At 42.8% G+C, this 25,585-nt stretch overlaps 2 protein-coding genes across 4 annotated transcripts; one reads left to right on the forward strand and one right to left on the reverse strand.

The window, feature by feature from the left end:
* Positions 1-142: 142 nt before the first annotated feature.
* CFAP144 (cilia and flagella associated protein 144) lies at positions 143-3,591 on the reverse strand. Its single transcript, XM_085067855.1, has 4 exons — positions 3,203-3,591; positions 2,486-2,545; positions 1,461-1,564; positions 143-421 (listed from the first exon to the last, which is right to left on the reverse strand). The coding sequence occupies exons 1-4, from the start codon at positions 3,546-3,548 to the stop codon at positions 317-319; spliced, it is 615 nt and encodes a 204-aa protein (XP_084923981.1). The 5' UTR covers positions 3,549-3,591; the 3' UTR covers positions 143-316.
* Positions 3,592-3,703: 112 nt separating this feature from the next.
* PIF1 (PIF1 5'-to-3' DNA helicase) lies at positions 3,704-11,459 on the forward strand. 3 transcript variants are annotated; one of them, XM_085067851.1, is made up of 13 exons: positions 3,704-4,219; positions 4,293-4,398; positions 4,474-4,599; positions 4,696-4,849; positions 5,375-5,489; positions 5,564-5,670; positions 6,078-6,217; positions 6,869-6,975; positions 7,765-7,852; positions 8,392-8,537; positions 9,495-9,686; positions 10,387-10,654; positions 10,705-11,459. In XM_085067851.1, exons 1-13 carry the CDS (start codon positions 3,737-3,739, stop codon positions 10,746-10,748), a joined length of 2,076 nt encoding a protein of 691 aa, XP_084923977.1. In that variant the 5' UTR covers positions 3,704-3,736; the 3' UTR covers positions 10,749-11,459. The 3 variants fall into 3 exon arrangements, with proteins under 3 accessions (XP_084923977.1, XP_084923978.1, XP_084923979.1); XM_085067852.1 differs by having other exon boundaries at positions 10,387-11,459; XM_085067853.1 differs by lacking the exon at positions 10,705-11,459 and having other exon boundaries at positions 10,004-10,522.
* The last annotated feature ends 14,126 nt before the right edge of the window (positions 11,460-25,585 follow it).

Here is a 25,585-nt window from a genome sequence, read left to right on the forward strand (position 1 = left end):
GTTGAAATGAAGTTGGTGACTTTGAGTTCTAGGTCATGTTGCTGATGTCAAAATAAGAAGGCTGAAGCATTTTGAAACGTTAGAGTGGTTTTTATAGACTTTGTATAGATGGGTATAGAAACAGCAGTGAGAAGAATACAGAGCCTTTATATAGGATAGGTTTATTTGTGTCACTGTTGTCAGGTTGCAAATCAGACTGAGGTTTGCTTTTCTCTTTGCTGTTATCTCTTACTAGAAATCTGCCAGACTCACGTAGTAGCAATCAGGGCCTAACACATTAGATGTCATTGACCTTATCTGTGGCTTTCCCCCTGCATTAGTCCATAGACTTATCTTCCCGGGGCGGAGGGTAGCCGTTGATGGTAATCTCAGTTATATGGCGTGGGAAATAGAATCTGCAATCACTACGGTCGAAAGGAACCTGGGGAACAAAAATGACAAATAGTCATGTGCTTTTACTTGAATTAGTAATAGTAATCCCTCCTGGGGAGAGTGATGCACAGGGTTCTGCTGCTGAGAAATGTACAAATGACAGAAGAGCAGGGTACCACTGTACTGTTCACTGCTTTGTCACGGTCAAGCCTGATGAAAAAGGGAAACTTAGTTAATTAAACAACAGCATGAGTCCTGACTCTAAAAACTGAATTTGCTTCCCTACACAAAAAATTTAGTTGCCTTTTCCCTGCCAGACTAATCCCACCAGCAGTTCCTTAATACCATAAAGCCCAGCTGGGATGTCTCTACCCTTGTCATGAATAACTAGTTTACTTGATATGTAATATGAAAAGTCGATGAAGACTGTCTTATTTTCATATTTATCTTAGTTTTCTTTATAACAGGCCAGAATTTGCCTTTCTTGAAACGCTAATCTGCAAAGTCAGTCATCATCACAGCTGTTTGTTTGTCAGATATGATTGATGTCTCATCTTGTTAATCATATATCTTTTCCTCCTGTTTATTCACACTTCCCCAAATGAATCCTCCCTGGTGTATCTGCTTTGGGTATACTTACATGATTATTAATTTTATGGTTCTGCTTGCAATTTGTTTGAAATATGCTGTGGAGCAGCACATCTCTTTTCACAGTACTTCTGTATGTCACTTCACATTGCTCACTACACCATTTCTCATGGCTGAATGGTTTAATAAACAGCCCTGAGTACACCTGTGGCACTTGGCAGTGTGCTTGGGAGAGACTGTCACTGTAGATGTTTTGCATTCAGGTTTCTCAAGGGAAGTGTTCTGCTTCTCTGTTCACAAGTCTATGCCAGTGTGAAGAGTCCTCTTAGGTGTAAATTTTAAAAACTGGTTATCTGTGAACAGCTCTGGTCATTCATCGTAATTCTTGTTTTCCATGTTTGTCGCAAATTGTTTTCCTGTGTGAGTATTTTTCAGTGTGACAGGCTAAACATCTCTGAATCCTTCCTGTAAAGAGCTGAGTCTTTAAGCACCATACTCACCAAAGGTGTTGTGTGCCAGCCAATTTCTTGGCCTTCAGTTTGTGGCTTTGGGTATTTATTTCTTGGCACCAGCGCTCCACGGTGAATAAGATCAATGAATTCATCTGTTGTTTTAAGACAGAAAAATACAAATGAAAGTGTCTTAGAAATCAGTCACCTGTGGACATGTGTTAGAATGGCACGTCTTAACACTGTCCAAGTATTAACAAAAAAGCCAAGGGTAGAGGCAACCTCTGTGCTTCTGTGAATGGTATTGTCAGAGAATGCAGGGTGATGTTTCTACTCAAATATTTCCTGAGGAAGTTTCAAGATTTGCCTGACCTTACTGTCCTGTTAATTCTGTTATCCCTGTCTACTGTACTGCAGCATCTCACTTTTCCTACACCACATCTAGCACAAACCAGTGCTCTATGATGTCTCTCTACTTTCTCAGTTGCCTGAGACCTGCAGCCTTTTCCTTGTGTTCTACTCTCCCCAGTGCTTGAGTAGAGCAGGCTAACCTTACCTGACCCATTTTTTAGACCAAATTAGCATGTTAGAAATAAGGGAGCAGCTGCTATAAGGATTCTTGTTACCAGTGCTCTAAAGTAAGACAGGGCAGCCAGTTCAGGAGTTTAACTTATGTGGTGGTTAGGTAGAATCTGCAATGGCAGGCCATGTGTATGTACAGAACATGCTTCTAGGTATTTTTGTTTTCTCCTGAGAGATTTAGATTCTCAAACTAAACTTTCTAGCATGAATCTAAGGAATTTTATATATTTTATAGTATACTTATATTTTAATTAAAACCAAAAAAACAATTACATGAATGCAAACTTGCACTGAAAATTAAAAATAGTGGGAAAGGGCCTTAAATTGTAAAACAACCTGCTTTAGCAACAAAAATCATAAATGAGTTCAACTTACTTACATGGTCGCAGGGGTGTTTCCACATACATTATATTTGAGACTGGTAAGGATTGTTAAACCTTAGGTGTTAATAATTTTCTTGTGTAATTTTCACAAGTTTTTCAGAGACTTCTTACCATGTGTCGGGTCACGTATGTTTTCATGCCGAGACATTGCCTTCCCAGTGACCAAGTGAACTGGAAAGAAATGAGGCAGGTGAATTACTTTAATGTAAATTTGACATCACAGCCAGGTATAGAGTATGTATTATTGAACTGCATGTGAATAGAAGAAAATGAGTTAGAAATACTAATTACTGGCAACTTCCTAGGAAGGGAAGGGCGTTAAGTGTGCTAAAGGCCCTTTTACAGGATGCTGCCTGTGCTCACCACATCAGAGTCCCACCCTACCCAAGGGGTGGCCTGCAGAGTGGCAAGTCTCAGGAAATTATTTTCCTTTGTTGTTTTTTCGCAAAACCTAGAACTGAAGGAATCTACTCACATCACCTGCCTGTGCTAGCACAGACTGTGAATTGGCAGGTAGAAAACAGACCGGGAGCTGAAGGAACATGGTCTAGCAGGGTCCTCTACCCCATCTTGGGTCCCTGTTTACACAGAATTTGTAGGTTCTACATCCTAAATAGTTGCCTCACTTCTACATGAAGGACCAGCAGTTGTCCATTCCAGCTTTACTCCTCTCACTGGCCACTGCTGCCATGGTTGGGTGCAGCTGCTTGTCCCCGACGTGCAGCTGAGCGCTGCGGGCCTGCGTCCATCCCCCATCCCTCTAGCCCTCACGGCTTGTCTTGCCCCCCCGGGGCTTTATGCTAGTTCCCTGTGGCCGCGAGGCCTCACCGGGCCGGAGGGGGTTCACGGTGTACTGCGTGAAGACCAGCCGCCACTGCCGCTCCTTGTTGGCCCGCTCGGCTTGGAAGCGGTTCTGCAGCGCGTCCGGCGGCCCCCTGTCAAGGCGGCCGGGAGCCATGGCCGCGCCGACCCCGCGCGTCCCGCCGCCTTTGCTGTCCGGCCGCCCCTTGCCACGGCGGCGGGGAGCCGCGGGCGCCTTGGCTCCAGGCGTCCCGCCGCCTTGGCTGTCCGGCGGCTCCTTGTCACCGCCGCCGGCAGCCACGGCCACATCGGCTCCGGGCGTCCCGCCGCCTTGGCTGTCCGGCAGCCTCTGCTCACTGCCGCCGGCAGCCATGGCCGCATCGGCTCTGCGCGTCCCGCCGCCTTGGCAACGCCCACGTGCTGCCCGCGGGGTCGCTGATTGGCCCGACGGCCGCCCCGCCTCGCGCCCCGCCCTTCCCGCCTTCTATTGGCCGCCGAGTTAAAGCTCCTGGCGCTGATTGGCGGCGGCGCACGCGGCGCGTTTGAACGGCCGGCGGGGCGATGGAGGCGGCGGAGCTGCGCTGCACGGCGGCCGTGGAGCAGCCGCTGCCGGGGGGATGCGCCCCGCGCCGCCGTGTGCTGCGGGACGCGACCGTGCTGCTGGGCCGCAACGAGCTGCGGCAGCCTGTTCTGCGGGTGGCCGGCGGCAGCGGCGCGGCGGCGGCGGTGCTGAGCTTCGCGCTGGCCGGTGACGGCGTGAGGCTCTTCACGCGGTTCGCGGGCGAAGGACGGGCGGCGGTGCGGGTGGGGCCGGACGGCACCCAGGTGCTGCTGTCCGACTGCCCCCCGGACGCGCTGCGCCGCTTTCTTCGCCTCCTGCGGCTCAAGGTGGCCGCCGGGTCGCGGGCAGCGCCGCGCCGCCCCCGCCTGCTGGACCGGCCGCCGCCGTCCTTCTCCGTGATCAGCCCGGTGCAGGAGCGGGACCTGCTGTGCGGCCCCGGCCGCCGCCAGGCCGGCGAAGAGCGTGGGGAGCGCCCGGCGGAGGTGAGTGCCGGGGCGAGGGGGCAGCCGCTGGTACCGGCCCGGCGCTCACAGCGCACCCCCGCCTGTCCCGCAGGTGCTCCGTGCGGAGCGGCGGCCCCCGGCGAGGCTCTCGGCGGAGCAGGAGGCTGTGCTGGGCGCCGTGCGGAGCGGGAAGAGCATCTTCTTCACCGGCTGTGCAGGTGAGGGGCCCTGGCCACTCTCACCGGCTTCCCGGGGAATGTCCTGGCCGTTGACCTGTTTCTTCTCCCTTGAAGGGACTGGGAAGTCGTTCCTGCTGAAGAAGATCGTGGGCTCCCTCCCTCCGAACATCACCTATGCTACAGCCAGCACGGGAGTGGCGGCTTGTCACATCGGTGGCACTACTCTCCACGCCTTTGCAGGTGATGGCCTGCCCAACAGCGAGGGGCTGGGAGCTCTTGCTCCTTTCCCAAAGAATCAGAAGCATCCTAAAGCATTGCTTTCCTCTCCTTTGCCAGGGATCGGCTCTGGGAAAGCACCGCTGGAGCAGTGCATTCAGCTGGCAGAGAGGCCGGGGGTGCGCCAGCACTGGCTGGCCTGCCAGCACTTAATTATTGATGAGATCTCAATGGTGGATGGCAAGTTCTTTGACAAGCTGGAGGCAGTGGCAAGGTGAGCAATTGTCAGGTCAAACAACTGGCAGAAATGAATTTCCTTAAACTTCCAGGATGCTTTCTTTTTCTAGTTTTGTGAATGGATACAAGGGAGCTGCTGGTATAGGACCGTAAGGAAGCGTGAAATCATAGCATCTGGGCAGATCTCTACCATGACTTGGTCATGTTCCTCCTCACTCACAGCTGTGGCTGTTTGGGTTTTTCTCTCCGTCTAGTGAGCTGAGTCCAGAATATACAGCTGTGCCCAGAAGGTCTCTCTTGCAGAGAGAAGTGGCTGTTGTATAACAGCCAGCAAAGAGCCAAGACTAGCAATGACCTCTAGGGTAGTTAAGCAAAGCAAATTTAATGTCTTGTACTAGCATTGCTTAATTACTTGAGCTCTTCTGATGCAGCTGCGGAATAAACATCTTTCACTGCAGGTGGTCTATGTTTGAATATACCGACAGATTAAGAAGTAACTTCTGGGACCTGACTATATCCAGGTTCTGGAGGACATTCAAAAATTCTCTTCCATCCCTTTCAGGGCAGTCAGAAAACGGGATGAGCCTTTTGGAGGAATTCAGCTCATTATCTGTGGGGATTTCTTACAGCTACCCCCAGTCTGCAAGGCTAATGAAGAAACCAAGTTCTGCTTCCAGGTACAAAACTCTTCTTAAACTCCTTCCCATACTTCAAGTCTGCCTCTTTCTTAACAAGAGAATGTTTTTTCCAGGCAAAAAGCTGGAGGAAATGCATCCACGTAAACATGGAGCTGACTGAAGTGCGGAGACAGACTGACAAGACCTTTGTCTCTCTCCTGAGTGCAATCCGTTTAGGCAGGTAAGGAGAAACTCATCTCTCTTTGTAATCCATGCTCCCCACTGATGGAGCAGAGAAAAGAGCAGTCACTTTTCTGTGCTCTGTCAAGAATGTGTATCTTGGGCAAATCCTACAAATGCTTTAGTTAACATAGACAGGTTTCATACATGCTGCTCTGGTAAGGAGGAGCACTTCTTAGGGTCCCTCTGCAATTTCTCTGAATTAATTCAAGGGATCCTGAGCTGGCAGTGGCCAGGGTAGGGCTGGGGCACACACTGGCTGTGCTCTCTGACTTTATGCAGTTGTCTTTTTGTGTCCTCCCTAGAGGCCTGCAGCTTGCACAGGCTGATCCAGCTGTGTGGAGGTTACTGCTGCTTGAAGCTGTTCCTGATCAGTTTAAAGAATAACTCCCTTTTCCTGGCTACCAGGTGCACAGAGGAGGTTACCAGACAGCTGATGCAGACGGCTGCTCACAGGTCTGAACGTGATGGCATCCTGGCTACACGGCTCTGCACCCATAAAGATGATGTAGAAATAACCAATGAGAGACGCTTGCAACAGCTACCAGGTGAACTCCATGGAGGAAACTGCTGGCTTTGGAGCTGAGCTCTGCATGGATGCAATGGGGGTACTGCAGTGTCAGAAGGAACTAGTGTTCTGTCATGCACAGCAGTACCAGTCCAAGCTCTGTGTGTTGTAATTGAGCTGTCTGGGGAAAAACTTGAGGTTTGTTTTTTTTTAAATTCACGCTGTCACTGTTTGGTTTGTGAGGTAGGGTGGATAATTTATTGCTTCCACACCCCTGTTTTTTTTTTTTCCTACAGCGTCTTAGAAAGGCTATGCTCTGTCTGGCCATGACTTGAATTAAGGGCTATTTAATTTTTTTACCTCCCTGTCTGTCCCTTGAATTCTTCCTTAGTCTGCTTTGGAGATCCGGTGTTGGTAGTGAAACTGCTGAAAATGCTGTCTGTGCAGTTCTTATTTACTGCTGACCTTTGATTCCTGTGCCTTTTCACGTTCTGGAAGTTATATAGGGAAGAGTGGCAGTAGTAAGCTCTCTGCTAATAGAAGTGACAAGGTTTGTGTGAAGGTGTCCTAGCAGCAGAGCCAGAATGGATATTAAAAGTGGACTTGCTGTTAGAAATAAATGCTGAACCTCTTGAAATGCTGTATAGAATATGCTCAACGGTTGCAGTTTATGTCTTTCTTTCCTTAACAGGAGAAGTGCACACCTTTGATGCTTTGGACAGTGACCCAATGCTAGTGAAGTTAATTGATGCTCAGTGTCCTGTGGGTGGTAGAGTTGAGCTAAAGCTCGGAGCTCAGGTAAGTGTCTGTATATACATGTGTGATAAACCAGATCAAATGGCATAAGAAAAATAAAGAAATATCAGAGAAATGTATAGAGTAGATTAATAAATAGAATGCAAATTCAGTCTAGAATGGTTATGCCAGGCCAACAGAAGACTTTATCCCAATCTTTGTATCTTTTCTGCTTCGAATATTATCCAGATAGGGGATGAGTACAGGTCCATGTCTTGGGGACAGTGGTGATTGCTGTGACTTTGACAGACATGCCAAATCAAATTTAGAAGCTTTCCAGTAGCAGATAGCCCAAGCAGTGTTTGCCTGCAGTCTCAGCTCCAGGTACAGCTGCCCTCCCAACCTGTAAAGGTATGGCACAGCTTGCCATATTTGCTGGACTGGGCACCTTGCTCTGAGCTAGGGCTGTCAGCGTGGAAAGGATGTAGGATTGTACTTAATTGTAGCACTGTTTGCTTTGGAAACTTTTTCTTTAGTTGTTCCCAGAACCTACATATGCCTAGGCTGGTTGGTGCCTGGGGAAGGGGAAACTGCTCCCTGGATTTGAGCTCACAGCTTTGGACAGAAATAGCTCAAGTATTCAGTGCTGTAAAATTATGTAGTTGGGAATCCTAGGAAGGAAAGGTTGTGGAATAATTTCAATCAAATTGGAGATGGTGCTGCAATAGGCAGGATAGGAGGATTTGGCCAAATCAGCCTGAGGTGCTTATGTTTCCTAGCAAGAAGTTTAGCTGCAGGGGGCTGAACAGGCTGTAGAACCAGTGCACTCAAGATTTTCCTTTTTCTCTGTAGGTGATGTTAGCAAAGAATTTGGATGTGTCTCAAGGGCTGGTGAATGGGGCCCGAGGTGTTGTTGTAGGGTTTGAAAGTGAACAGAAGGGTAAGTAAGCCTTTTTATCATTTGTCAAAGGAAATGGGAAAATAACAAAACAGTTTGTCCTTGGTGGCCGATGACTTCTTAATTTTGTTTACAGCTTGGTAATAATTTGAGGGAAAGCAGAGAGATCTCTGCAAGCTTGAGGCTCTCACAAGCTGTGATGTCATGCACTGCATCAGCTGTAGCTATCTGTAGGCCTCTTGTGTTCTCTTTTCTGTATTCTGTATGTAAATGTGTGTGCTCATTTGAATTTCCTGTTTGTTCTGTTGAAGCAAGTTTTGATGGATTTTTGTTTGTTTTTCTCAAAGAATAATGTTCTGCTACCTGCAAAATGTATTTTTCTCTGCATTTCAACTGATGAAATACCTGACTTTAAATCTTCTGCTTAAGTAGGTGTCAAACATAATTTCAGGACGTGCTATTTACTATCTGTGGATTTAGGTTTGGTTTAGGCAGAAAAAAGGTGCTCCTAAGCTGCTGTCTTCCTGGCTGTTGAGCGTCAGGAATACATTCCCGTTTCTTTCCTGCTCCCGTTCCTACAGGGCTGCCTAAGGTGAGGTTTCTCTGTGGGGTCACACAGCTCATAAAAATGGAGAAATGGGTCTTCAAAGGACCATCAGGAATTCATCTGAGTCGTCAGCAATTGCCTTTAAAATTGGCATGGGCCATTTCTATTCACAAGAGTCAGGTGGGTTTATACAGCTGTCTGTAGACTTTTACTCCTTTATAAACCTTATTTCCTGGGTGAGCTTGTATTGCTGGTGAAAAAAGGGAAAGCTGAAAGGCCCTTGTGGGGGGGGACGGACTCTAGAATATGTGTCTAAGTGCAGAGAGACAGCATCTCTTCTGCTTGTGATGCTTGCCTGTAGGGTCACAGATGGGCTGTCAGTACTACTGGGGTTTCCATAACAGCACTGCCATCTGCAGAATTGGTGTTGGACTATAAAGTAGCATTAATTACCACTGTGGGCTGATTAGGGTAGTGTTTTCCGGAGAGTCATCAGCATCAGGGACCCTGAGCTCTGCAGTGTAACTGAGGAAGCTGCTGGAGCCACAGCTGTGCTCTTTGGGCTGGACTTACCCTTTGGTGGTGTGCCGTGGGCATTTTTTCAATAGAACTTCCAGTGTAACACTGTAATATTTTCAAAGTTCCTTCCTTTCCAGAAGACTTCATACTTGATAAATACTGGTCTTGGAGACCTGTGAGTTTGTTCCCAGGCCACACTGTAAATTCTGCTGTACTTGGGACAACCCGTGAGACAGGACTGGCCAGGCCTTACCCAAACTCTCTCAGGTCTGCCTGAGGACTGCTTGAGAATGGTGCCTGCTCCAGTTAACTACTAGGGGTGAAAGCAGGATTTCTTTCCATGCTGTGTTGATTAGATGGGATTTATGGAGTTTCATCAACAAGAAGCTCACTGGAGTTAGTGGATCCTACTCTGTGCTAGGGATTTCCTTTCTACTGATTCCCATATTTAAATCAGTTACATAGTCAAACAAGACTTCCTTTTTTTTTTTTTTTATTTAATCAAGACCTCATACCAAGGATGGTACCTTGGATAGTCTTACAGGACAGATTAGTGTTGGTACAGCATGATATTCTTGTTTGTTTGCTCTGTAACAAAGTTCTCTGTGTTTTTGGTAGGGCATGTCTTTAGACTGTGTGGAAATCTCCCTGTCCCGTGTCTTTGAAAGTGGACAGGCTTATGTAGCTCTCTCCCGAGCCCGAAGCCTTGCAGGTCTCCGTGTTCTGGATTTTGACCCAAAAGTAGTGAGAGCTGATCCTGCTGTGCTGCAGTTCTACAGACAGCTGAGACGTCATCAGCTTCTAACCCAGGTAAAGAAAAATCTCATGCTAGCAAAACCTGCCTTATGCAACCAGGATGAGAGCTGTGAGTACCAAGACATTTCTTTGTCTTCTTAAGCAAAATCAACACTTGTAGTGGCAGGAGAGATGAAACTGCAGAACAGGGCATGTGGCAGGGCAACTCTCAGTAGCAATGTATCTACTCTAGCGTTGGGGATGTAGAACACTTGTTGGTCCTCTGGGTGAAAAGATGGGTTGGAATTCTTTGATCCTCCTCTGGCATTAAGAAATGAAGAAGTGGGCACAAAAGAAATTTGTTGGGTTTTTTTTCTTCTTTTGCCCCAAAGGATTCACTACACACCCATTCAGATGCTGATGAGAAGGAGAACCGGAAATGCAACTGAGAATGCTCTTGTGGTTTCTGTGAGGTGTCAGCACAGACTGCTGAGATGCAGCAATCTTGCAGTGTATATCTGATAACACAAAGTCAAAAGATATTTTTTAGACATTTGCTTCATTCAGCTGACTCTGGATATGTAGAAGTATCCCCATCTCGTGCCTCTGGAATCTGGAAGGCTTCTGTAGCACCATTCTAAACCCACAGCCTCGAGTACTCCTGTGTCACAGATGCAACACTACCAAGTGAAATGACTGAACAAGGATGTGCCTGAGGGACCTTCTTACGGTTCTATCCTGCCTGTTAATTGTGTTTCCTTCTCTGCATGTACAGACTGAAACCTCTGTGCCTTTCTTCAAGCATACCACTACTGAGAGATGGAAAGTGTGTCCCCCCTTTTCTTGCATGGATTGTTCACAGGAAGTGCTGACACGAGGGAAAGCAGTGCTAAATATTTGGAATACTCGATTTTCCTGTGCAAGGAGCTGCCAGGAGCTGGGCTATCCCTTTACAGCATACTGGGGATATGCTGTGTTCTTGCTGCCTGACATCAGGAGGCTTTGCATAATTTCCTTCACGAGCAGAACTGTCGGAGTTGCACGTTGCCTGTTATGCTGATACATAGCATTTTTATTGGTCTGTTGCATACAGTAAAATGTGATTTTTTTTTAAAATTTTTTTTTTTAACCATTTGAGATGAGCTAGCACTGTTTAAAAATAGGAGGAAGTCCTACATCTGATACTCATAATTATGGAACTCTAAGAATTGTGAAGATTCATTACCCCATGAGCAAGAAGGGGGTGAGAGGAGATGGGTGCTGGTGGGACTCCCTCTTTTTTAAACACATGAGGCTCCCATTCAGATGGGAGTTTCTCCTGGAAAAAATGTCTGACTAATAAGGTGGAACTTGAGTGTGCAATAGAGAATAATGGCTAAGGACATGTGAAGTGAGCTGTAACTTCCCTTGTTTCAGCAAAAGCAGAGATGAGCAGAACTAATACACTGTCTTCTTAATAAAGGAGAAGCTTTGGACTTTGTATTTTAGCACTTTGCTTACAGCTAAAGTAACTTGTGTATTTTAAAATGTTTTACGTACAGGAATAACATGAAATAACATCCAGCTGGAACTTGTCTCTTGCAGGGGAGTGTCTCTTAAAAAGCCTCTGCAGTGTAAGCAAGTTGAAGGCCATTTCTTGGCAGCTGCTCTCCTTAAAGCGAGGAAGGGATATTGACTAGCCAGTGGTTAACACAACAGAAACTAGACTTTGATAAGATTTCAAAATGTATTTTTTAAGCGGGATTTTTTTTTCCCTGGGCTTGAGAAGGTAGAGTTTTGGAGGAAGCAAGATAATTTAGAGTGCAAGAGTGGTGATTATGTACAATGTAAATAAACTTTTAATTGTGATCTTGTGAAGCAACTCATTTAACTGCACCTTCCCTGGATTTAGGGACTGAAACCGTTCCAGGTGGATGGGGGTGGGGGGTATAGCCAATTTGAGATAAAATGCTAAACAGAACTTAAAGATGAAAAGGTTAATCAATATTTCATTTAGTATTGAATATACATGAAAGATGGTGGATACCTTCTCAGTGGTGGAACTGGGGAAGCAGAATAGCAGTGGCTTTTGAAGGGCTGGCAGCTGCTCTGAGGCCAAAAGGTGTCCATCTGTGTAAATTTTGGATGGTCTCACTTCTAGCTAAAGCACAGATAGAGATGGGTGCTGTTTAAATCCTCAAAGGAGGAGTCAGGACAAATCTGAGCTGCCAGGCTCTGTCATGACTCCCCTTTGGTTGGGGTTAGGACTTTTTGTAACATAATAATGCTTCCACATACCTGGACTAAAAGTCTTGTAAAACAATGAATATCCCTTCTTCCACATTCTCCATAACATGTTAATTTTCCTTGCAGAGGTACTGTCTAGAGCTGGAACTCATTGTGTGTCACCATGGGCTTTAAAAAAATGCCACAAATTTTTTTTTGTGGTGATTCTACTAGAAGAACAGAGCTGCTCCTCCATTTGACTGTTCCTCGGTCAGTCAGAAGAGTAAGACTCTGAAGCCCAAGCAGCTCTGTAGATGAGGCTGTCCCAGCCCATCCTCAGACTGTCGGGTGCTGCGGTGCGCTGGGCTCAGCGGGCTGCGGTTTTGTGGGCTAATTCTGGTGCCTCATGACAGACAAGCACCTGTGACATTCCTCGGCTTGCAGAGCCAAGAGCTTGTGCTTCTCCCCTGCCCTGCCTGGATCTTCTCCACAGGCTCTGCTCCTTCAGGAACGTCTGCTCCACCGCAGTCTCTCCGGGGGCTGCAGAGGCACCTGGAGCTGCGCCTGCCTCTCTGACCTGGCTGCTCCCAGGGCTCCTTTCTCCCCTGGTTTTCCTTACACCCTGCCGTTTCCCCTCTCAGCCTGTTGTTCCAGCGGCTCGGCTGTGCTGGCTCTGTCTGGAACCAGCCCTGAGCGTTCCCCACAGAGACTGCCACCAGCTCCTGGGCGCGGCCAGGTGAAACACCGAGAGCCGAGAGTGTGGCGCCCTTGGAAAGCGCCCCGCTCCCCTGGCCTGCAGCATGGCGTGGCTGGATGTCCTGGGATGAGAGGAATGGCTGGAGGCTCTCTGGTAAGGGGAGAGGGGAGAGGCTGTGTGGGATAGGGCAGGGACAGGGGCAGGAGCCGGTCGGGGACAGCGGGAGCCCTCCGCCAGGACAGGCTCCATGAGGGAGCACGGCCGTGCAGTGCTGCCTGGGCCTGTTCTGTGAGAAAAGAGGCTCCGTTACTCTATTCCATAAACATGGGCAATGAATAGTCTCTCTCCACTAACTGAAGAGAAAGCATTTAAGCATTTAAACATCTGCCTTAACTGCAGCTATCATTAAGTGAATTAAACTAAGAGTTTGATTCATAATCGGTATTTCTGTTACTGCAAAGTGCAGCCGTTCTCTCTTCAAATACATTAAACCGTAAGAAACTGCTTTATACCAGCTAAAGCTCCATAATACATTTATGTGTTATTGGAAGCATAATTCACAAACAGAGTGTTATTAAAACCTTACCGGCTTCCAGTTTAAATCTTTGTGTGGTGATTTAACACCCTTCTTGTTCTTTATGTGACATTTTCATTATAATTAAACATGAATGTGCCCCACAGTCTGTGCCCACAAGTCCTGTGAGTACAGGAAAGGCAGCAATAGTCCTGGTGATTGTGGATGCTGTAATAAGATTGTGTCCAGGAATTAGACCTTCATATCCAGAATTGCTCTGAATAGATTAAAAAAATGCTACTCTTAAGTAATGGAAATACAGTGCATTATTGGTTGTGCTATGAATGCTAATAATGTCATTTTTCTTGCAGATATTGCAAGTTTCTCATTTTATATTAGGCCACTCCGTGACATGTAATTGTCTTCTGCTGTTAAATCTTTGCAGTTCTATTATTAGGATGAGAAAAGAACTGAATTGCTAGAGATTTCATTTAGATGTGTTAAATTTCTATTTTGCTCTTTCCCGTAGGATTATTTTATGCTTGTTTCTATTACAAACCACAAGATGTTGGATGGAATATTTTAGCTGAGCTACTGACTAGTATATAATTTATGAAATCTGGTTATAGAGGCAAAATAAGTTGATAATAAATCTAAGAGTAATTTTTCACTTTTGATTATTGGATACTGCACTATATGAGTTTTTTTTTTCCTTTTAAATTTATTATGGTGCTGATGTGGGACTGACAGATATGACAAAGAATGTTTGAAAGCCTTTCTAGAGTGGCAGCTGGGTGGTCACCAACAACTTCCTAACTGGTACAGGCAACTGGGTCAAGCCCATAGTGTTCCAAACAGAACTGTAACACGTTTTTACTAAATTGTTTGTTAAAATATTTCTGCAGTGAGAGGTCTGATAAGGATGACTCCAACAGAAATTTGTTTATGATTTTTAATTGAGTTTTCTTTTTATGATATGGAGTTTGTAATTTTTTCCCCTCTTATTTCTCAAAATGTAAGTTTTTTGTCAGCAGGTAGGTGAATATGTACATGAACCACACCTTCCATCTACTCTTCTTAAGCCACTGGTCTATATATCAGTTTTCTGTAGGACACGTATTTTTTTTTTCTTTTCCAAATTAATATAAACACCCTGAGAATTACAGGGGGATTTGCACACACTTTCAGTGAGAGGTTAGGAGTTGGTCTAGGTCTTTAAAGATTCTACGTCCTGTTTTGTTTATTGAAAGATCTGTGATTTCCTGTAATTAAATATCAGACTAGGGAGGATATAATGTATTTGAAGAGAATGCAAGACATCAAAGTAAAAATGTAAGTAAAACATCTTAAGGTTATTCCAGTAGCTAATAATAATACCCAAAAGAGAGGCATCACATATCTTTTGGTATTTCCAAGTGAAGGCTGGATGGACTTACTGAATTTAATAAATCAAATGTGAAAAAATTTATGTGAATTAATAAGAATAACTTGGATTAAAAAACAACTTTAAAAACTTGTGATTTGTCTGGGAACAGAGTATGTAGTGATCAGCCTGTTTTTAAGTTGTTCCATAAAAACATTGCAGGTAATGTTCAATGCACAAACTTCATGTTTCTGTTGGATTAATAGGACACCTTGTAATAAAATACTTGACCAGAGTAATACCAGGTACTTTCAACTGACACTTGGCAATACAAAGTAATTTTTAAAACCAGATCTTGAATCTTGAGCAATGACCTAGTAATTAATTGCCAGAATTTCAGTGCATAATGTAGAGGGATGTTGCCAGATTGTATTTAATCATAAAGAAGGAAGCTTTGAAATTTTTTGGGTTTTACCTGCTTTCTCTCCAGATGAGAGAGACTTTGCAATAACCTTAACCATTTTGCCTTGTGATGGTAGCAAGCTATGGCTATTTTAACATAAAATCCCCACTGAAAATAGAACACATCAGATGATTCACTCAGGTCAAAATGACAAACTTTCATAAAATGTTGTCCCTTTGTCTTCATTAGCTGTAATTATTGCTGTCAGCTAAACTTTGTGACAAGTACTACATGTCTTCCTTTTGTTTTAAAAATAAAGGATAAAAATTACTCTGTAGAAACAATTTTAAGTTCATGTTAGAGATACAATAGTATTTTTGACAGATTGCTATGAAGTCTTGTGCACTCTGAGATATCAAAAAAATACAAGGTCAAAAGTATTGTTTGTGATGACCTATATATTTTAGCAGAAATATTGTCAAAAGAAATTATAATCAGGTTTTGACACTTGTCCTGAAAGTGTCAAGGCCTCCATAAAATATAATACCTCAGAACCATCAGGCAAAATGTCGTAAGTGTAATATTCATGCAATAATTCTGTAAGATCACCTGCAGTGCTCAGTTTTGGGATCAGGACACTAATATAAGAAAGAAGTATCAGCCCCTTAACAGCCTTTGCTATGGATTCCGTGAGATGTTCTCAAAAAAAAAAAAAAAAGAGTGGAAAAAAACCCCAACCTCCCAAAAAAACATTTCTGGCAATCAGTGTGACACAAAAGGAGTTTCACTGTCAGGAGAAATTAGGGCTAGAGGCAACCTCAAGCCTTAAAACCACACTTGATATTGCTTTTCTTGCAGGAGAAGGAGGCCTCAGTGAATAAAGTATTCAGCACTGTACCAAGCTGTAACAGCTCCAAGCAGGGTGCTGGCAGAGGGATATCAAACTAAGGTGAAAGCTGTGTCAAAAACTGAAGATGAAGAGGGCACATAGCATCTGAAAATTCTGTTTCGAGCCAGACAAACTGAATCATTAGGAATATGTCCACCTCAAGGTGTGCAGGTGAAGTAGATTTAGAATAGTTAACAAGCCTGTTTCAAATTCAATAATGCCTATGGGCCTTTGGGATAATTAAGAGATCCAGTATGGTCCAAAAGTGTCTGAAAGAGCAGGGGGAGGCACAAGATCATCCTCTAGCACCTTTGATGTCACTGTGAAATTGCCAGAAGTCTAACAGTGGAGGTGATGCTGCCGAGGAAGGAGGGAGAGGAGCAGCACCCAGATAGCGCTTGCAGTGCTGTGCACAGAAGGGAGATCAGCTCAAATTAAAAAGGAGCTGCTGGCGGTGTTCTCTGCTCCCAGCAGAGGAGTTTGTCAGTTCACCTTGGAGCATCAATGGACAGTCTGTTCAGGAGCCATCAGGAAGCACTATGGTGAAGTTAGTGCTGAGGGCAGTCAAGTGACTACAACCCTCGTTAGGTGCATCCCAGTCCACTGAGATAATGAGGTGCTCCCAAAGAAGTTGTGCCTGGGGCAGATACCCTGAACAGGTAGAGAACCTTTGGGAACAGAAGAAAATCTAGCAGTGTGTTTCAGCATATCTTCTTTGGCACTAGTGAAGTATGTTTTGCTATGATGGACTCTGAAGAGGAGGAGGTGGGGTGGAGAAGGCATTTCTAGGACATTTAAGAGATAACAAAAAATATGTGCTACATGTAAGTGTATAAAATGCATGGTATGATGATGATGGTATAGCCACAGGCTGGTTATATACTGATAGATTTCATCCCAAACAAGTGGAAAAAAGACACAACCCCCTCCCGTAAAACTTACAAAAAGGGAAGATAATTTATTTCCAGAGCTCAGTCAATGGAGCATATTTTGTCTTTATCTCCCAGTTCATAAAGACCTCGTCTTGCTCTTACTGAAAATATTCACTAGAAATCAAGGGTGACTTCTCTGCTTAGCATGCTGACAGGGGAAGAAAACTGCTTTATATCTTCCTTTTTTTTCCTTCATCTATAGTTTTTCTGGGGGTTCCTTATTTCAAGGAGAATTTACTTGTGCTAAACCCCTAAATGTGTATGCTTTCTATAGTGAAATGAAAATATAATTTTTTTAGTATTTGTTTTGCATACTTTCTAATAACTGATGGGAAAAATGATACCTAACACACATTTGAATATAAAATGCTGCTCAGGGAATAGACTAAATCCCAGCTCTTTGTTTGGAGGGAAGAGAAGTTGGTCTGATGTTACTAAACACTCCAAAGTAAACAGTTCCTGTTCTGTTCACTTTTTTAGACGTGTGGGATTGTTTTCTGCCTCTAAAACATGCAGTTTCATTAAAGAGAAGATAATTGATAATAAAAGCAGGGGAAGAGTGCACATTTTGATCTTAAATGTTATGTAAGTGACATAACAGCAGAAGAAAACTGCATTGCCTACTTAGCAGCCTGGAAGCTGCTCTTATTTTCTATGAAACAAGATTTTAAAAAATCAGTTTACAGCTTGTAAGCAGTATGGAGGCTTAATTGTTTCCTTATGCTCCATTCTGCACATATAGTAAACAATTACAATCAATTAGCTATTGGTGTGCCAGACTGGTTCTTAATGTGGAGTGCCTGCTGTATCTTAATTTTTGCCTTCAACAGATACTTTCACAGAGCTAACTCATAATATCTTACAGTCTCAGTATAATCCCAACTAAACATTTTGATATTTGGTCCCATGATTGCCTCTTCTAGCTCTTTTGCTAAGGGGCTCCTTCATGACCTGTCAGGAAATATGACATGCACCTGGACATGTGCAGATGCCAGTGTGAGACAAGTCATGTGGAATGCCTGAAGGATGTAATAAATATTGCATGCATTGCAAATTCTGTTGACAGAGATATTTGAGGGAAGGTAAAATTCTTATCTTGCTGTTTGAAGGACTTTGTATGGAAATGAACCACTGGTAGTGCTCTAGGAATTGCCATATTGCATCAGAACACTGAGCTTGATTTCTTGCCCTCAGCAATGCCTACTGTTTTATAATCTGGTTATTCAGAGAATGAAGGACTACCCTTCTACGAATATGCCAATCTAAGTCACTCAGAAAGCAGCTAGACTTGTTCAGGGATGAGGGGTAGACTCCTTGTTGATATTTTCTTTTGCAAGTCATAACCTTCTTCCCTGAAAGATGAGAGTACAGTATCCTCAAAACACATGCACATTGGCACAGCTACAACAGCTCTAATCACTGTGTTTTAAAACAAGCAAACAAATTCTGCAAATATTTTGTGTCCTGTTTCTTTAACTGCAGTTGGTAGAACTCCTTACCTGATCCATCTTATCGAGTATTTTCCCTGTACACCAGCTGAGTAGAGGGGAAAAAGCATAAAGTTCTTACCACATTTTTTTTCAAGCACATCAGTTAAAACCCTTTCCTTGAGTTGCTTAATGTAAACATTAACCACATGCAAACTTTAATGGCACTACTATGAAGTTCTCCATTATACTAGAGAAACATGTTAATCCCAAGTATCTTTACTTATGTTTATTTTCTAATCATTCCTTTTCTTTCAATTTCTTGCAAGGAACATTGAGGATATGTAGGACCTATAGTCCATTTAATCCAAATTTGTGTCAAGGCACATGAGAAACTATATACATATTTGTGTATATATATTTAAGAGACTATCAGAATACATTTTTTTTTCCTTGCAGTTTTCACTAACAGCTGTTGGGAAATGGTAATAGCACAGCAAAAGATGGAAAGATGTGGAAGTTAGGGCACACTAGATGTAACACTGATTAAATTCATAGCAAGATCACTTCCTGTTCAGGAAAGCTTGCTCAGCCAGCCACAGAAAAAAGAAGACAGATACCCAACTTGCCTTTATTTTCAGTGCTCAAATCTTGTTCATTTCATCCTCAGCGTTCAACTGTGTATTTATACTAAAGCATTATCAGGATCTGTATTAGATCCTGTTCTGGAGGAAGCTCACAACACATTACCACAGAAATCACCCCTGGCAGTGGAAACTTAAATGTTGCTTAATTGCATAAATATAGGCAAAACTCAAGGCATCTACAGGCTGCAGCAGGGATGGCTTAAAATAACATATTCACAAATTGCTCAGCTCTGGCAACAACTGATAACAAGCATTAATGCATAACACCGCAAAGAAATTATATACATTTATATCCATCTCCTCTCCACAAAGAACCGTAAATGTCGTTCTTTCAAAATGTGTTAATGCAATGTATGAGACTTGACTTGACATTGGTATGATGAGATAAACTATTTAAATGGGGTTTCAGCATACTAGGAATGTACTTATTACAGTATTTGGCATTCATTGACTAGGGAGCCGTGAAAGATTATCTTTCCTGAAGAACTAGAAAATGGCACCTCCTTTCCACTTGCTGTCCTCTAAGCCTCTTCTGAATATCCTATTTACCTTTTGGAATCTCCTTGTTTTTCTCTATGTCCAGTCTCCAAGGGGAAGCTTATTTTGGAGTTGTTCTCCCAGGTTAAATACATTGCCTCCATCTATTTCTCTCGCCAGGTGAAAGCCTCTACTTATCTAAAGGCATTTGAGGCTGTATTGTGCTTTCTCTCCTTCTGCAGTACATTGCCTGCATTCAGAAGAAAACTGCAATCAGGGTGGCTTTGGGAATTTACTGCTTGAAAGAATTATGGTGTGGGTCAGACAAAAGAAAAGAAAAGAGGAAAGAGAAAAATAAAGAAAAGCTTCATGTGAATGTCCCGTGATTCTCACAGGTTCTGGGAGCAGCCCACTTTCCAGATGTGTATATTTCAACTTTTGTTATTAAGTGATAGGACAGGTGGCAACACTTTTATCTTAAAAAAATTGAATGGGCTACAAAGTAGTTCTCTCTCCCAGATGTATGTTTACATCCAACAGAATGAGGGGTTTTTTTAACAGCTACATACTGGTGTGGTCCAGTTTACCCAGACTATTTCTGCATTTCCAGAAGAAGAAAAAATTGATCACAATAGAGGAGCAGCAACAGGGCACAGGTGAAGGCATTGTCTACTGTTACATGGTCTTGAGGATGAGGAAGGGTAAAGGAAAAGTTAAAAAATGGATTGGCATTGAATCTTTCCAGCCTGACAAAACAGTCTGAAATACTCTGCTTCATTTTCACATGTTTGTGGAGATCATTGATCTAATCCTGAGCCTGCAGTTTGACACAAGTGGGAATGTGCTAATTTACAAACTCAAAGCACTTGTAACATTTTGCTGGTGTTTAATGTACACATATTCAATTCCTCCTCTGTGGTTACCAAAACCACTAAGCTTTAGTCACATTTCTTTTTTGGCTGGAATGGGGAAACAGTAGAGGTTGACACATTTTTAGTATTTAACTGTATTACAAATATCACTAGGATCATCTTGATAGAGCTGTCACTGTCAGTGGGTAAGGCAATTACTAAATGAGGGCATAGAAATACTCTTGAATTAAGATTCTGCAATAAACTGTCATATTTATGGTACTAGAGAGAATATATTTTGTAGTAAAGTATGATTTATTATATTTATGCAGATTTGGAAATTGCTGAACAGCTGAGAAGACAAGTTACAGAGCTGTGTATGTGGGTATCTGCTTGTGCTTTATCTTTTGCAGGAATACAAGAATTCCTACACTAACTATTTGCAGAGATGGGTTCTACCAGCTGGACAACACAATAGTCTTCCCTTAGGTATACCCATCAAGCATCTGTCCAGCAGTCACCTTAAAAACCCATTTCTGAAATGCTTCTGCAACAATTGCTACTTTTTTTCCTCTCCACTGATATTTCTTGTGCCCAGCTCCTTAGAGTGCTGAGTTTTATGCCTTTCTGAGGAGTGAGACAGATCAGATTATTTTGTTGGCTTCAACTTGTTTTCCCAAAATGCTTGACTCTTACTGACATTGTCTTCCATACTTTTCATCCCAGTAGTAGGCTTTCTGTGCCTCAGGATAATCTTTAAATCAAAGAGCCTGATCTTCTGATGTGCTGATCTCCTACCACTCCACTTGGCTGCAGCTGGCACTGTGAGCACTCAGCACTACTGTAAATTAGTCTCCAAGTGTGTAACTGGTAGCATGTGTTCTTTGTAAGCACTGGCTCACTTGAGCTGAGCTGCTGCTTTAGTGGCTTTGAACTTTCTTAGGCCACTGAAGCACAATCCATTTCCTATTGGAGTTTGTGATTGTATGGGAAAATCTTTGTCTTGTGAGAGACAAAGGAAAAGATGTACTGGGTTTGTGTTCCTATATGTTGTACCCTTCCCTTCCTGTTTTCCTCCTGTTAGCCCCTAAGTTAGTGACCTGGAGGGTAAAAATAAGCTAGGTAACTGTTATATAGAAGAAGAAAAATATTTTGTTTTCAACTCTGTTTGCATGATGTCATACCCTGCTCACTAGTATCTGTACAAGTTTATTGAATTTCAATTCACAGGACTAGCTGGAATTGTAATCTTCATCCTGTGTTTTCCTAACATAATTTTCCTACCATGTCCTGTTAGACAGATCACCACCACATGTGACCTGTAACCTAAGGCTGACAAAGACAATTTCTAAATCATATTGGCTTAGATGTGTATCTAATGTGAACAACAATCAATAACTTTCTGCAGTGGACTGACCTAACATGTCAAGACTGTCTTCTACATTTCTGTAGTCACAGAGTTTTCAGCTTACTTAACCTCACCAGCTCTAGAGCTGAGCTTCCTGACCCAGATACGCAAGATTCCCAGGGAAGCTACCAGCTTGCTTTGAGAAATCTCTTCTTTGCCATTTAAGACACTGAACTTTTGCCTCTACTCAGGCTGATAACTGGAGGTGGTCTTGGGTGCTGGGTGCAGGTACACGTGCTTGTTCCTAGAACACAACAATGTAGTACCAGCCTGCCTAAAGTTCTCATCAGCAAAGGCTGCTCATGAGCTATACCAGCTAAGCCTATTTGTCTGCCTGTCTCACCTATATTCCATTTTAATCCAGCTCCATTGTTTCTGCAGGAGTCAGTTGTTTTGGCATGCTACACAACTGCAGTATTTCAATCACATAGTACAGAGGATGTCAACTAATAGGATTTCACATTCTTTCAGTAAGATGTTAGTGAAACTGGAAGACCACAGCGAAATGGCTGTGGGGCAATTGTTTGTAGCTATATAAAAGAGATGCTGGATGCACAATAGCTGCAATGATTGCCTGCTTAGCATACACCAATATAATTCATCCTCACAACAACTTTGTCATGTGGCCAAGGCAGGTTAAATGATGTTGCAAACACTGCTCAGAGAGAGAGATGGCACTGTAGTCCTCTAGCTAGGACTGTTAGTAAGGACCAACCCTGTGTAGAAGCTGGAGGGAAAAAAAAGCAATGTTTAATTGCCAACTTATCCTTTGTATTTATCTGTTTCACCTGGGAGCAGTGCCTTCTAATGGAACCAAGATATTTTCAGGATGGAATAAAGCCAGCATGGACATGAATAGCTGAAAGGTGCATTGAGATTTCAACACCATAGAAACATATTGGAAATAGAATACTTCATTGCTGCTCCCTCTTAGTCCCCCAAAACATCCTTTATTTGCACTAGAAAAGCTTTCCATTATAGAATTACGTGGTCTGTGATTATGTTGAAAGAAAAAGCTACAGAACACCCAAGTCAGAATCTAAAATCAATGCACCAAGTACAGTGATTGTGCTTTTTCTCCATGACTGTGGTAGTAAACGATAAAAAAACCTTGGCACTTCCAAAGCATTTAACATCATTAATGTGTTATAAAAACAATTAATTAAGCTTCCTTAGGAAAAACATCTGTGCCTTTTGCCTCCCACGTCTTTCCCTTTTGCCATCAAATTTCCAACTCTGCAAATCTGGGAGACAGTTTCCAACAATTTGGGAGAGGTTTTCTGACGTAGAAGATACAGCTGGCAGGAAGGGCAAAAAAAGATATTGTTCATTTTTCCATTTACATTTTGGCTATAGAAATGATCATAATAAGGGAAGTTAGGGACTACTTTGTTGTATGACTGGCTGCAGTGATTTACTGTACATTGTGTGTGCAGTGCTGGCTTTCTACTACTAACACATTTCAGGATGTCTGCACTTGTGTGGGCTTTGCTGTCTCTGAAGCAGGCCTAGTGTTTCATATTAATGTTCAGGATGGTGAATGCATGTTGTATTTGTTTCCTCTTTTTGGGATTTTTTTTTCTTTGTATTAGGAATCCTTTCACTTGGTTTTAAATCATTTAACTAATGTGGATCTTGAAGTGTTATGAGGATTATCTTAAATATTTTTACCGTGCTTGCTTTGAAGATGTAGAATACTATTCAAGTGCTAAGATTTAAATATGGACTGTGAAGAAAGTGGTGCTGCTTGAATTTTTAGAGGCAGCATGTTAGATAATGTTGTTTGTTATTTAAAGGTAAAAGGAAAGCCATAGAGAGCTGCAAAGTATGAATATTAGAGAAAACATCTCAATGCCTTTGTAGAAAGCAATGTGTCTGTCTTTTATGGATGCTTAAAAACCTTTAGGGTTCGATATGGATTAGAACAGGTAGGGGAGTGTGTTGGGAACAGCAGTCAAAGCCCATTATTTGGCCTGGGACTATCTTGTGTCATTCTGGATGACAGATACAATTGACACTTTATAGTTTTTTATTGTTTTACATGTTGATCTATGTGTGCAAAACCAGTAGAACAAAGAAACAAGAGCTTTATCTGCACTACCGCCCAGAGGACAAGGAAATACAGATGGATGGGCCTTAGATGGAAGGTTTATAATTTTTCCTCTTAATCAAATACCATTCTGTAGAACAAGATAGCACAGAAAAGAATGGGTTAATGTATTCAGCTAAATATGCTGTCAAAGTTCCAGGAAAAAAAGAATCATAGTTTAATTTCAGTTTTCTTCAGGGGGTGCAAGTATATAGATTGTGGTGTTGTATTCCATGCAGCAAATGTAGAACCTGTCTTTCAAATTTTCTTTCATTAATAAAAAGTTATAATGGAAACTTAATAATATATGTGCATAAGGATTGATGTGTTTCTAGTTTTTCTCTTTAAACAGTGAGAATTTTTAAGGTCTGCCTGAGAAATTGTATTAATTACTCTTTTGCAGAATATACAATAAACATTTAAAGTGTTTCCTCTGTTAGCCTCTTTGGGAACCACATTTCAGAAAGCTAAAAACTTCAAGCATGAAATGCCTTCCTCTGGTTTGAGCAGGGTTTTTTTTTTGTTTTCTCCCTCAAGAACTGAGAAAATTTTTAACTAATCTAAATTGAGTTTTTGTGCTCCCCAAGCAAACTGCAATATCAATTATTTGCATAGCCCTAGTCTTGCTATGTATCATTGGCTATTGTGTGTTCTCAGGAAGACAGTGCTCCTTGGATGTGCTGGCACATTTCCAGACAGCCTAAGTGGTAGCTTATCAGTTTGATTCTGTGATTTACTGCATCAACATAAAGATGGAAGCAAATCTATTTTCCATTTGTTTCAGCAAGCAGCTTTGTTTCGCATTACAGTATTTTACCACACTTCATCTAACACAGAATAATCCTTCTAACACTTTCTGAGTAGGATGCTGGAAGGATGTTCTAAAAGAAAGGGAAAAATATGTTCTCAAAGGGATCATCACTTCTAAAGAGAATGAAAACCCAATGAATGGTTGTTTAGTATTTCTGTTGCCTTTTCCTTTACCCTTCTCCAGAGATTTTGCAAATATATTTTGACAGAATACAGCTGTCAGCACTGTAAAACATAGAATACTTGTACATTGCCAAAAAAGTGATGTCATAGAGCAGAAACTATCAATAATAAGATGTATTTTCTGTTTTGGAGGGCTCCCTAAATCATGAAATGGAGTGAAAATCTAAACTTCTGATTCCCTGCAGGCCCAGGCAGAATTTAAGCACTATTTTTGCTGATTAGCTAAAGAAGCTGATGCTTTATGTAAGAGTGTGATGGATTTGGAGAAGTTGTAACTGAGGTAAGAGGGTTGCAGCATGAAAACATCCAGAGATGGCAGCAGTGGGTAGAGTGGTATTGGTCAGAAAAGCCAGCTAGCAAAATCAGGAGATATATACAGCATGTTTGTATTGCATACTTGGTAAGTTAATCTTGGGTCTTTATGGTATGTTAGATAATTTTCTTACAAACAGGGGGCTCTGACTCCCCTTTGGTTTCACTGCAAGATTTCAGTTTGAGGTTATGAGTCAATATGGATGATCTAACTGGGTGTGCTTGGCATCTGGTGGGTAGGTGCACACTTTATGAGACTTTGGCAAAGGAAAACTTTTGGAAAAGGTGGTCAGTGTTGGAAGTCCTTTTTATATACTGCCAAAAAGCTTATTCAGATGCTTTCAGATACTTCCATGGCCTGCAGCAGTGACAGGGAGGGTACCATCATGGTAGATGGGCAGCAGTGAAATTCTGATCAGTTTTTTTCTCAGGGTCTTGCCTGACATTTATTACCTCAATATTTGAGTGCTTCCCAGACATTAAGTGGCTTGTATGCAACAGGCAGTGCTTTGCCAACAGCAGCCAACAGCAGCCAACAGCAAAAACTCCTATTGGAACCAATTGGAGGAGGAGGTGAACACTGCTCAAGCTTCTCTGGTGCATGTGGGTCACTTTTACACCCACCCTAGTTTAGCTTCCCAGGGTAAAGCAGGTGAGCTTCAAACTTGCTATCTCACCAGCAGATGGACACCTTCACTGGTCTCCACTGGTAACCCTGCCATGGCCAAGTTTCATCTTCAGCATGAAAGATGGAGATGCCCCCACAG

The sequence above is a fragment of the Lichenostomus cassidix genome, chromosome 8 (genome assembly GCF_008360975.1).
Source record: "Lichenostomus cassidix isolate B80296 chromosome 8, HeHo_3.0, whole genome shotgun sequence".
Lineage (NCBI taxonomy): Eukaryota > Metazoa > Chordata > Aves > Passeriformes > Meliphagidae > Lichenostomus > Lichenostomus cassidix.

Bases quoted from the DNA above. Each gene is read 5' to 3' on its own strand.
- CFAP144 (XM_085067855.1), bottom strand. From the start codon at position 3,548: ATGGCTGCCGGCGGCAGTGAGCAGAGGCTGCCGGACAGCCAAGGCGGC. The intron at 2,546-3,202 runs GTGAGGCCTCGC...ATTTCTTTCCAG, and splicing joins CGTGAACCCCCTCCGGCCCG to TTCACTTGGTCACTGGGAAG. The intron at 422-1,460 runs GTGAGTATGGTG...TTTGTTCCCCAG, and splicing joins GCTGGCACACAACACCTTTG to GTTCCTTTCGACCGTAGTGA.
- PIF1 (XM_085067851.1), top strand. From the start codon at position 3,737: ATGGAGGCGGCGGAGCTGCGCTGCACGGCGGCCGTGGAGCAGCCGCTG. The intron at 6,976-7,764 runs GTAAGTGTCTGT...TTTTCTCTGTAG, and splicing joins AGCTAAAGCTCGGAGCTCAG to GTGATGTTAGCAAAGAATTT. The intron at 7,853-8,391 runs GTAAGTAAGCCT...CCGTTCCTACAG, and splicing joins GTTTGAAAGTGAACAGAAGG to GGCTGCCTAAGGTGAGGTTT.